The sequence below is a fragment of the Orycteropus afer genome, unplaced genomic scaffold, assembly GCF_000298275.1.
Source record: "Orycteropus afer afer isolate SDZICR_OR568_19922 unplaced genomic scaffold, OryAfe1.0 scaffold00040, whole genome shotgun sequence".
NCBI lineage: Eukaryota > Metazoa > Chordata > Mammalia > Tubulidentata > Orycteropodidae > Orycteropus > Orycteropus afer.
In genome coordinates this window covers 15,112,262-15,124,663 of record NW_006921627.1, presented here as the reverse complement: position 1 = coordinate 15,124,663, position 12,402 = coordinate 15,112,262, and the positions used below count along the sequence as shown (strand labels likewise).

Here is a 12,402-nt window from a genome sequence, read left to right as displayed (position 1 = left end):
TGGAAGTAGGATTGCCCAACCTTCCTTCCGAGGAGTGGCTGGTGGGTTTGAACCGCCAGCCGTCTGGTTAGCAGGCAAGGGTCTTAGCCACTATGTTAAGGTGTTAACTGCTACTGAGAAAAAATATGGAATGAATTAAAATTTGGGAAGGTTCCATATGAAATATGAAAGTCTCCCTGAGAAGATGATATGTGGGTCAAGACCCAAAAGAAGTGAGGGAGAGAGGTCTGCTCTCTGGCAGAGGAACCTTCTAAGAAGTGGGACTAGCAAGTGCAACAGCTCTGAGATGAGAATATGCCTGTCATTTTCTTCAGGGAAACAGGTAGGAACTATCTAAGCAGAGTTGAAACAAAATAACTGAGGTACTGGTTGTTAGCAGAATTCTTTTCTACCAGAGCTCATCTAATTTTAGAAAGTATAGGATGGTAAAAGGAGCTCTGGTGGTAAGGAATTTGGCTGCTAACCAAAAGGTTGGCAGTTCAAACCCACCAGCAGCTCCACAGAAGAAAGATGAGGTAGTCTGCTTCAGCCTAGGAAACGCTATGGGGAAGTAATGCTCTCTCCTGTTGGGGTTATGAGTCAGAATTGACTTGATGGCAGTGGGTGGTGGTGATGGTGAGGGTGGCTGAGTGTATACTTGGAGAATAGAAGGCAATGAAGTCAGAAAAGTAAGGGGAAGACAGGTTAAATGGGGATTTGTAGGGCATTTTATAGATTTGAATTTGATTGATGGAAAACCACTGAAACATTTAAAGCAGTGAAATGATATGATTTAATATACTGTTTAAACCAAAACAAAGAACAGGCCTAGTGAGTATTGCCAGATAACTAATGTTTACTTGGCCTCTTCAATTAACTATTGTAACTCCATTCATTCTAATCTCATTCTATGTTGTATGGCAGAAATAGTGCAAGAGAGCATTCTTCTCAGGCACAAGAACCTCCACTCAAGTCTTTAAGCATTGTCATGACTAAATAACTATTTTATAAAGTCATCTCAGATTATCTTTTACTTATAAACCAAAACTAAACTCACTGCCATCGAGTCAGATCCGACTCATAGAGTGTTTTTGAAAAGATCACTTAGAAAAATAACTATAACAAATATTTATTGAACAGTTACTATGCACCAGCACTGTGCCCAGCCTTTTAGAAGTACCGTTTCATATAATCCTCTCCAGAACTCTATAAAATAGATACTCTTCCACATTGTATAGATGAGGAAATTTGTGGTTTATGGAAGTTGAACACATTGCCCAAGATCACAAAGCTAAAAGAGGAATCCACAAATTCAGCTCTCTGGAATTTAAGAGGCTCTGCTCTTAACTAAGGAGCTCAGTAGCATAGTGCCTAAGGCAATTGACTGCTAACCAGAAGGCTGGTGGTTCAAACCCACCAGCCACTCCTCAGAAGGAAGGTTGGGCAATCTACTTTTGTAGTGATACTGCCTCGGAAACGCAAGGAGGGGTCACTATGAGTCGGCCCAACTGGATGGCACATAACAACAACAGCAACAAGCTCTTAACTACTGCTGCAACTCAGTAATAAATATTAAAATAGTGACTATGTGGAGCTTTCTCCATTTTGCAAATAATGTTAGCATTTCAAGAGAGGAAAGGATGAAGAAGAGAAGAGATAGAAAGGTAAAATAATGTACCTGTATAACTGGAAGGGGAGCTCTGGTAGCATAGTACCTAAGGCACTTGACTGCTAATCAGAAAGCTGGCGGTTCAAACCCACCAGCCACTCCTCAGAAAGAAGATGGGGCAATCTACTTCATAGTGATACTGCCTTGGAAACCCAAGGAGGGGTTGTTATGAATTGAGTCCAACTTGACTGGCACATAACAACAACAACTACATAACTGGAAGGGAAGACATCTTAGTGATAGCCTTTAGGCTTATTCAGTAGGTCTTTCCAGTCTTGTAGCTCTCTGGCTCTCATTAGAAGTTCTAGGCCAATATAGTCGAGCTTGGTTTTCTCATATTCAGATGTATGTACAGGGTCATGGAATCTCCTGTGGGTGTCTGCTCCTACCTCCTGATCTCCACAGGCACAAGATGTCCTAAATAGTAAACTCACTACCGTCGAGTGGACTCTGACTCAGCATAGCAAGTGATAATTTAAAATGCTTTGACATAATTTCCTATAACATGGTATGTATCTTATTTTTAAATACCTCCTGGCAATTTTCAAAGTATTTTCACATCTATCTTTTGTTATTATAACAAACACATGTAAGAAAACATTTGTTATCTCAGCACTCTTCGCATACACAATTCAATGACATTAATTACGTTCATCACGTAGTTCAACCATCACCATTACCTGTTTCCAAGTTTTTCCTCACCCTTAGCACATCCATCCCATTTGACTCTCAGACCAACCCTTTGTACACAGCACAGATAAGTATTTGTATTATATTAATAAGCAAACTCAGTTGGATCTCACTGAATCCATTTTATGAGTCTCTAAGATGACTGATAAAAATGTTCTTTCTTGCCCCAGCCCCCAGCCAGACCTAACTGTCCAAAACCACCTTTGACTATTGTAACACATGTATTCAACTAAATTAACAGAGAATCTTATCTAACTTCTCAGATGTCTGTCAGGGTCCACGCTGGCATCAATTTGCTCTGAAACTTGGCTGTGCTGGGATCATTCTTTTCACCTTGGCTGTGATAGGGTTGAGTGCTTCAGGTAAGTGATATGAGATCATTCATTTAGAATATTTACTCTACTTCTATCAAAAATAAGGGAGCATCTTAACATAATTTGGTCATCCTAAACTCAGTGAAGAACCAACGAAATAAAACAGGAACAAAACAATGGTTCTACAGCTCAGCCCACATCCACTCTGGAAACTTCTGTTTTCCACATTACCCTTCCCAATTGTTCTCAGGGTCACCGAGTGCTATTTTACATGTCCTCCAATAACTTAAGAAAAAAAGTCACAATAATAACAAAAGGATAACAATAACAATGAAAATAACAATGACTGGGGCTTTGCAGTTTATTAAGTATTTGCTGAACAGATTGCACTAGGCAATCTCTCCATTGGGATAAGCATAACTAAACTCATTCTGAAGATGAGAGAGTTTAATACCCTTAAGTTCACTTATCTAGTACTTAACAAGTAAGAGGGTACCTGTGTGAATCCATTATTGTATGTTTTTTCTTGTTCATGTAGGCTGCCCCCTAGCAAGATCCTTTGTTAGCAAATTACTTTGTTGTTGTTGTTGTTATGTGCCATCAAGTCGGACCCAACTCATAGTGACCCCTCCTTGGTTTTCCAAGGCAGTATCACTACGGAAGTAGATTGCCCAATCTTCCTTCCGAGGAGTGGCTGGTGGGTTTGAACCACAGCTTTCTGGTTAGCAGTCAAGTGCCTTAGGCACTATGCTACCAGAGCTCCTAAACAACCAAACTCACTGCCGTGGAGTCAAATCCGACTCATAGCAACCCCTCCTTGGGTTTCCAAGGCAGTATCACTACGGAGGGAGATTGCCCAACTTTCCTTCCAAGGAGTGGCTTGTGGGTTTGAACCGCCAGCCTTCTGGTTAGCAGTCAAATGCTTTAGGCACTATGCTACCTTTATTTTCTGTCCATATTCAAGCTTGCTGAGATAACTTAGTTTCTTGCTGAAGTTATAAGTGGAGCTACACTTATATTATTTTTTTGGTACTTGATCTATATTCCAGCTTCAGGAAGAATCGTAGAGAAACGATCAATATAATGTTTCCATTCAGTCATACATTTATTCATTTAATCTTCTTAAATGTTTTTTTCTTTATTTACTAGTGATATTTTTAAGTCAAAAATTATCAATAGAAAAAAGTACTATGGATGCTCAAGAAAAGTACAGGAGTACTCAAGAGCGTAGGAATGAAACAACAGGTAATTTTCTGGCATGAAATTCCAAACAATAATAGGTAGTATTTAACAGGTTTCATGTGTTACCTTAATTAAGACTCACAACAATCCCTAAATGTTAAGATATAATTATTGTCATCCTTGTTTTATGTCTTAGAAAAATGAGGCATAGAAAGGTTAAGTAACCCATTTAAGGTTACATAACTAGTGAGTTGTGGCACCAGGAACTGAATTTAGATGAACTGACTCCAGAGCCTGAGTCATACCCCAAGGTATATTGCTTCATGAGAAGATGCTGCTAGAATATTTAATAATTAAGAGTAAAATATCAAGTTAAAAATTATAATATACATGATTTGGTTACCTAGTGCCACTCTAACAGAAGATACCACAAATGGGATGGCTTTAACAAACTGGAGTTTATTCTCTTACAGTTTTGGAGGCTAGAAGTCCAAGTTAAAAGGGCTGGGCTCTAGGGGCTGGGTGAAAGCCCCTCAACCTTGGCTTTAGCTCTGCCTCTTGCTCCTGGCCCACTGAAGCTGAAAATTTTCTTCACTCAGGCAGCTGCTGGCTGTTGAGGCTGACAAACCCAAGGTTGACAAATAAAAAGGCACAGTCCTGATGTTACCAAACCACATGGCAGGCCATTAATTCAAGTCCATTGAAAGTCCCAAGATTGGCAGAGCACGGCAGGTTACTGAATGAAGACTGGCCTACTGGCAGGGTTCAAGCATGCCAAAAAGCTAGAGACCACTCCCAAAGCTGCTGCTTACATATGGGAAGCAGACCACATCCCTAAAGCAGTTACTCAGCTGCTCGTGGCATATTCCACCGTGGAGTTGATTGCCAGTCCATCATGGGGAATAACTACCTCCAGCTGCCCAGCCACTCAACCAAGCCCAACCAAGTTGATAACAACCTTAACTACCACGTATGTTTAAATTGATTATTTGATGATTTTATTAAGCATGTCAAACAGTTAAATTTGGTTGAAAATGAATGAATAGAATTGAAAACAGAAAGAATTCTTTAATATGTATTTCTTTGACATGTATCAATATTACTCTTGCTCTACTGTGTAGAGTGTGTTAACCTGTAAAGGCAACTGTTGTTGAGTGACTGCTACAGAATATGACCTGTGTGTATATTCTTACAGAGTAGATATTTTTTCTGGAAAATGGAATGCAATTGATCACATTAAGTAAGGAACAATATTATTCATCAATTAAAATATTTCTTATGATTTTTCTTATTAATTTTCATTAATTTTGTGAAATGAATTATTATAGGCTTCACACTTTGCACATTGTTTAACATAAATATTTGTTAGATGAATTTGATATTGTTGCCCGTGAAGTGAAATAAACACTGGTGATAGACTCAAGGGAATGCAGAAATAGTCTTCACTCTACCATCATCTGATTGCGTTATTCTGTCTCTCAGTGTCTGAAAATGTAAACTGTGGCTGATTACATTATTTTGAAGATTTTTTTTTCTTCTCTAATATTCTATGATTCAATTTATGCTTATAACTGATCATTATTTTCCGATCTCTGGTACCAGAAGGAACAGTAGATCTCAAAAACTTCAAAATTTTAAGTAATTCATTATCAGTTTTCACAGTGATGATCAATGACTTTTGAGCACGTGTGTGTGTGTGTGGACTGGGGGACAGGTTGAAATGAAAATATTTCTTTAATTCTTTTTTTCTTTCTTACTGTAGAGATAACAAGTCCTTTAAAGTGCCCGATACATTGGCATCTACTCCGAGAGAAATGCTTGTTTCTTTCTCATACTTTTTACTCCTGGAAGGACAGCTTAGCTGACTGTTACACAAAAAAGTCTAGTTTGCTACTTATTCAAGATGTGGAAGAACTGGTAAATAATAAAAGACCTTAATAAAAGTTAACACTTTCTTTAAACAATGTCAAGGTGCTTGGACTTGAGTTGAAAAGTTTACGCAGATGGAAATAGAGAACTTGACTTTAAGCAGCTCATAGTCTGATAGATTAAACAGACATATAAGAAAATAATTGAACATTGAACATGATATGATGAGTGCGATAATATAAATAGAGAAATAGCACACACACAAGAAAAAGAATGATTAACTCATGTGGAGTAAGGAAAGACTTTATAGATGGAGCGATGCCTGAGCTGGGTCTTAGGGGATCAATAGAACAAGGCAGCTTATTGAATAGATAAACCAGGTAATATATGGTCATTTCTTCTGTTCCATTTACAGAGACTCATACAGAGCCTGATAAAGACGGGAGGAATTCTATATTGGATTGGATTAAATTTTACATTATCAGAGAAGAGCTGGAAGTGGATAAATGGCTCTTTTTTATATTCTGATGTGTGAGTATTCAAAAAAAAAAAACCCTAAACTCACTGCCATCAAGTCGATCCAACTCATAGTAACCCGCATTGGGTTTCCAAGGCGGTAAATCTTTACAGAAGTTGTTGTGTTGTTGTTATGTGCCGTCAAGTCGGATCCGACTCATAGCGACCCCTCCTTGGGTTTCCAAGGCAGTATCACTACAGAAGTAGATTTCCCAACCTTCCTTCCGAGGAGTGGCTGGTGGGTTTGAACCACCAGACTTCTGGTTAGCAGTCAAGTACCTTAGGCACTATGCTACCAGAGAGATCACCCCATTTTCCTTCTATGGAGCAGCTGGTGGGTTTCAACCACCAACATTCTGGTTAGCAGCCAAATGCCTTATCCCAGAGAGCTAGTAGCATGTGAGTATTAGATGAGCTAATTTTAATGTTCTATTCATATCAGGTTTACATTGCAAGGTATTAATGTTGTTGAATACTGAGTTTTCTACTTTTGATTTAGTTTAGTTTTCCATCGATTCAGAATAAGCAGAGAAGATGGATGATTACAAAGTTGGTTGAAAATTTCATTTATGAAAAGATAGCAGCAGTTTATAAAACTATATATTTTTGCCAGAAATTGAGTTTCAGAAGACAAGGAATAGACTAGTTTCTTTGGTGGGTGTGGTAGTTAAGGCTTTGTGTCAACTTGTCTGGGCCTGCTTGAGTGGCTGGGCAGCTGGATGTAGTTACTCCCCATGATGAGAATGGTAATCAGCTCCGTGGTGGAATCTACCGGAGCAGATGAATAGCTGCCTTAGAGATGTGGTCTGCTTCCAGTGTATAGGAAGAAGCTTTGAGAAAGGGCTCTGCAGCTTTTGGTATGCTCGAATCTTGCATGTAGTCGAGTTGTCGTTCAGCAGCCTGCCATGTTGTCTGCTGATTTGGGACTGCTGATGGACTTGAATTAGTGGCCTGCCATGTAGTTTGATAATTTGGGGACTATGCCTTTTTACTTGTCAAACTTGGTTTTGTCAGCCTCAGCAGTCAGCAGCTGCCTGAGTGAAGAGATGCCTCCAGCTCTAGTGGGCTGGGGGCAAGAGGCTGAGCTGGAGCCCAAGATCGAGGGGCAAGCCCTAGAGCTAGCCCTTTGGGTTCGGAGTTCAAGTCTCCTAAACAGTAAGAGAATAAACTCCTGTTTATTAACACCATCCACCCAACTGTGATATTTCTGCTAGAGTGGCACAAGATGACCAAAACAGTAGGGTATACCAATAAAAATTTTTGAGCTGGAATCTGTTGACACACAGAATTTCCCAGTTTATTTAACTGTTGGACAAAATATCTTAGTGAGTCATGCAACTGATTTGGTGTATTATTACTAACATTAAAACAATGAATATAAAAAGAAAAAAAAATAGTAATCTTCATAATAACAACATACTAAGGAAGAACTATGTATGTTATAAATATTTCAGTATATTTTAACCAACGGTGTGAACTCAAATCCATTAGATCACATCAATTCCAACTCATAGTGGCCCTATAGACAGAGAGTAGAATTGCTACATAGGGTTTCCAAGTGTAAATCTTTATGGAAGCAGACTGCCATCTTTATATGGAGTAGCTGGTGGGTTCCAATTGTGACCTTTTGGTTAGCAGTCGAGTGCTTCACCTCTGCACCATTAGGGCTTCTCATGGTGTGAAAGAGACAGTTTTTTTTAAGGGATGTGATGAATACACACATGAGCCACAAAGGAACCACTTGCTATTTCCTCTCTAGTATTTCACATTAATTTTTTCTGTAAGATGGTCATAATAACCATCAGTGTAATAGGAAAATTGATCCTACACTGTCAGATGACTTATTTTAACGGAATTCTTAGTTAATTGCCATAACAAAGGGCAGTGTAACATGTTTGCCCTGCAAATAAAGTGTGCAGTCATTTAAACAACTTTCTGTAAAGAACTTTCAACATGTTTTTATAAGAGATGAAACCCAGTGTGACATTTGAGTCTACAAATGATTATAACATTTAATCAAACTTACACAAATTGCATTTAAAGTGATATTCTTGAAGCTAGGTTATGGGAACATAGGGTTCATTATACTAGTCTTTGTTTTAGTTTGAAATATTTTATAATAAGTACATAAACCAATATCTTTAATAATTAGAAAAACAAGAAGTTGAAATTTAAAACAGAGGAGGATGGTCAAGCTCATCTAAAGTATGATGATAATTTGTCAATTATTGAAAAATATTAAGCATTAAATGAAATGCTGGCTCATTTAATATACTTTGAGCTACATTCTAAAATATTTTTAAAAGTGGAATACTTAAAAACGGAGATTTAAAATATGTTGTGGACTATAATGAATTTATAAAAATGCAAGCACACCAATTCCATTAAATAAAATTGTTCCTGATTTCTTTTCTTATAATGTTTCTGGGGATTATTTTCTACATATATTATTTTAATTACATATAAATTTATATGAATTTCGTTTTATTTTGTATATGTAATAAGGATTAATTTTGATTTATGAAATTTATTATGTGTGTGTGTGTTTTTTGTGCAATAATGTAATTTTTTATTGTGGTTCTTAATTTAAAAAACATTAATTTAAATATCTATAAGTAGATATATATGCAAACTGAATATATTAAATTCAGTGGAACATCCCATTTTATTTTATTTTGAGGATAAAAGCAATGTTTTGTTTTAAACCATTCCAGTTGCTGTCAACTTGACTCTGTAAACCTGGAAGGTATCTTGTTAGAGTATGTATCTTGAGTTACTACCTTTCTAAAGGGTGTGACTCAAGTCACTACCTTTACTTTCCTTGAGGGGATGGTCTGCATCCAACATACATGAATGCTCTGGCAAAGTTCTTCCTTTTGCTCTGGATCCTACATTTGGTTTATCATCATCTGGCCTCCAGTTCTTGGAATTTGAGGCAGTAGCCTATTGTCTGATCTGATTCACCAGCTCCAACAGCCTTGTGAGATAGCAGTCTGTTTTCTGACCTGCCAATTTGAGTTTGTGGATCCCTGCAACCATGTGACAGAGGAGAATCCTCCTAACTGATGCCTGACCCACTGATTTGGGACTTGCCAGCATCCACAAACTGTAGGAGCCATTTCCTTGGTGGTTCATGAGTTCTGTGAGACATTACAGTGGTTATGGAACCCAAAGATGAGAGAGAGAGTACTAAAGGGAGAAGACAAGTTGATGGTTGAGATGATGGTGTGGTACAGCAGTTTGGAAAAGTTAGACATTTGGGACATCCTTAACTTCCATCTCATAGGGACTAGCTTTGTGCTGATCCTTCTAGAAGACAGTATTCCAAGAGTGGAAAGAGCATCATTTTTAGACTCTGCTTTTATTTTAACTCTCTGGTTTTCAGATAAATAAAAAAGAATTTTTAAAGATAATATTTCTTTCCTGATTTTTTTTTCCTTTTTTGGAGGCTACAGGAGATAAAGTCATAGGGCTAGACAGATATCTGGTCATGAAAGAACTGAGAAGCCATTGAGGAATATTTGAAAACAAGTTAAGTCATTCATCCAGATTAGAATTTTAAAAATTATCCTGAAAATTAAAGGAAAAATCAGAATGGTGGAAAAGATACAGGATAAGGGACTTTTACAGTAGTCCACTTGAGAGAAGTTGATGGTTAAATAGAAATGTGGCATTAGAAATAAATAATATTAGCTTCAGGGGCCAAACAGTCTGCATGAAGAAATGGAAGCAAAGAGTAAAGGAATCTGTGAAGGAGCCCTGCCTATTGCCACCCACTCATCCTCTGTTTGAGACAAATAAATGAGTCTTGAACTCACCCCATCCTTGCAACCAAGCCCTAATACTGCCCATTCAATCATTTGAATCTATCGCCGTCCACCTGTAGTGAGTCACATGATTTATGCTTGTTTGGAACTAATAATATATTGAAACTGATACCTGTCAACCTGTGTTTAAATGAGGACAAATGGAAACTGACAACATATCACATGAACTTAGACTCTTTCCCTAGCTGCAACCAAATACTGGAGAGCCTGTATGGCCACTACCTTCTAAATATATTCACTTACATATACTGAGTACATGCTTGTCTTAAGCATTGTCACACTTTCTTATCACCATCTCCACACTCCCTCAAATGTTAAGTTGCTATTTCCTTGTATATTTTTTAAGAAATGAGGTTCAATGAAGTTAAGAAACTTTGCATATGACATAATTATAGTAGAACAGAAGATTCAAGTCTCAGTCTCCAAAAATTTCTCTATTTTTTTGTATCATTATGAATTTTCTTTTTTGGTTGTTGGACAAATTGGTTTTTTTAATATTTTCTAAATTATTAAACTTTTTAAAGTTATAGTCTGGGCTAAGAAATTAAACCTGGTCATTTTTTTGCATTAATGGTTTAAAGAGGTGCTTGTTTATTATTTTTTTAATTTGTTTTGGTTTAATTTTTAATTGTGATTTGGGTGAAAGTTTACAGAGTGAATTCATTTTCCATGCAGCAGTTCATACACATTTTGTCTCATGACATTGACTGCGATGCCCCACAATATAACAGCTCTCTTCCCACTTCCTTCCTGTAGTTACCTCTTCCCTGTGTCCTTCCCTTCCATACACTGCCCTCCCAGCCCCAGCTATCTCCCTGTGCAAACATTGCCCTTCTGTTCTCCCATGATTGATAGCTCCAAGTTGTGTGTCTGCCTAATGTAAATGTTCACCCCATATGCCTGTCTATTGTTTGCTTTATTCAGACCAGCAAAACTGGTCTTTTCTTTTTTTATGATTTTGAGTTTTGTTCCACATTGTTCTACCACTCTATCCAGGATATTCTGCACTGATCCCCCTCCAAGTGGTTGATAGTGGTAGCTGGGCACCATCTGGCTCTTCTGGTCTCATGGTCTTATAGGCTGAGTCCTTGGACTAATTGTCATTGGACCAATTATTTCCAAGCATCTTTGGTTTCCTTATTCTTCTATGCTCTGGACATTGCATATAGATTCATTATGAGTTTTCTTGTTAGCAGGATTCTTTTCCACTCAATGAACCTGTAACTTCTAGAGATTTACAGTAGCCTTATCATCATTGTTTATGCTATTATATTTGTGGCTGTGTGCTTACTCTCATTTTCATCCTTTAGCATTCCATTGTTTACTGAAAGTCCTAGGAAATACTGGGGTGAATGAACAGAATTATTTAGGAAAATCCTAAACACTTAGAGATTTTTTCTTTTGTTCCACAGATTAAAAATTGATGGAGATGATGATGAAAACAGCTGTGCTTACATCTCAAATGAAAAAATTTTCTCTGAAGACTGTCATTCAGACAATAAATGGATCTGCCAGAAAGAATTAAATCCTGTCAGTGTGTCCTGACACTTGGCTGTGTTCATAAATCCCATCTGAACTTCTTTACATTTTCCATTACAGATCTCTGAACTTTTAACTTCATATATTACTGATACTGCATAATCTGTGTTTAGTGATACAATACATACCTAGAATTCTAAAACTGTTGCAGATCTTACAGATGTTCACATTCACTGTAGTCATTCTAAAAAAAAAGGAAATTAAGACATAGGGAATATATTTCTCATTTTAAGAGATGGTGATATTTGATGGAAAGAAGTTCAGACCAATTGAGGGGAATTGGATTTTTATCCTGGCTTATATGTGTAACTATCATTGACCATCTATGCCTTAGCTCATTTTGAGAAAAGCCATAGTAAATTATTTCTAAAGTCCTGTACATCTCTTATAGTCTATGAGACTGTTATATAACTGAGTAGTGGCTGAACTCATTTTCTTGACTCTCACAGCAGAGAGTTGATAACAAAAGAAGTTTGGAAAGGTACCTTAACTCTTCCCACTGTACCAAAGCTCTTACTAATTTTCTCATTGCTTCTTTTTCTTCCTTGTCTCCTCTTTTTCTATGGCTCACACACAAGAAGTCGGTGATATGTAATCAAATCTTTCATTATCCTGATACAAAATAAATGATAGCTTTTCAACTCTGCAGTTAGAGAGACTGACATTCAAAAAAAGTTTATTCTGAAATCAATCTCTTAAATACATGTTTAAAAAAAATGCCATGGATCAACTTGGAGGACATTATGCTGAGCAAAATAAGTCAGTCACAAAAGGACAAATATTGTATTAGTCCGTTATTGTAAAAGTTAAGGAAAGG

General features: G+C 37.3%; 1 protein-coding gene across 1 annotated transcript in view; it reads left to right on the top strand.

Annotated features, from left to right (window-relative positions):
- The window catches only part of KLRB1 (killer cell lectin like receptor B1), a 13,630-nt gene extending 2,039 nt beyond the window's left edge, over positions 1-11,591 (top strand). The window contains exons 2-6 of the mRNA XM_042780458.1: positions 2,602-2,700; positions 3,802-3,897; positions 5,597-5,751; positions 6,119-6,234; positions 11,459-11,591. Coding sequence (XP_042636392.1) covers positions 2,602-2,700; positions 3,802-3,897; positions 5,597-5,751; positions 6,119-6,234; positions 11,459-11,591 — 599 coding nt within the window. The remainder of the gene's footprint in view (positions 1-2,601; positions 2,701-3,801; positions 3,898-5,596; positions 5,752-6,118; positions 6,235-11,458) is intronic.
- The last annotated feature ends 811 nt before the right edge of the window (positions 11,592-12,402 follow it).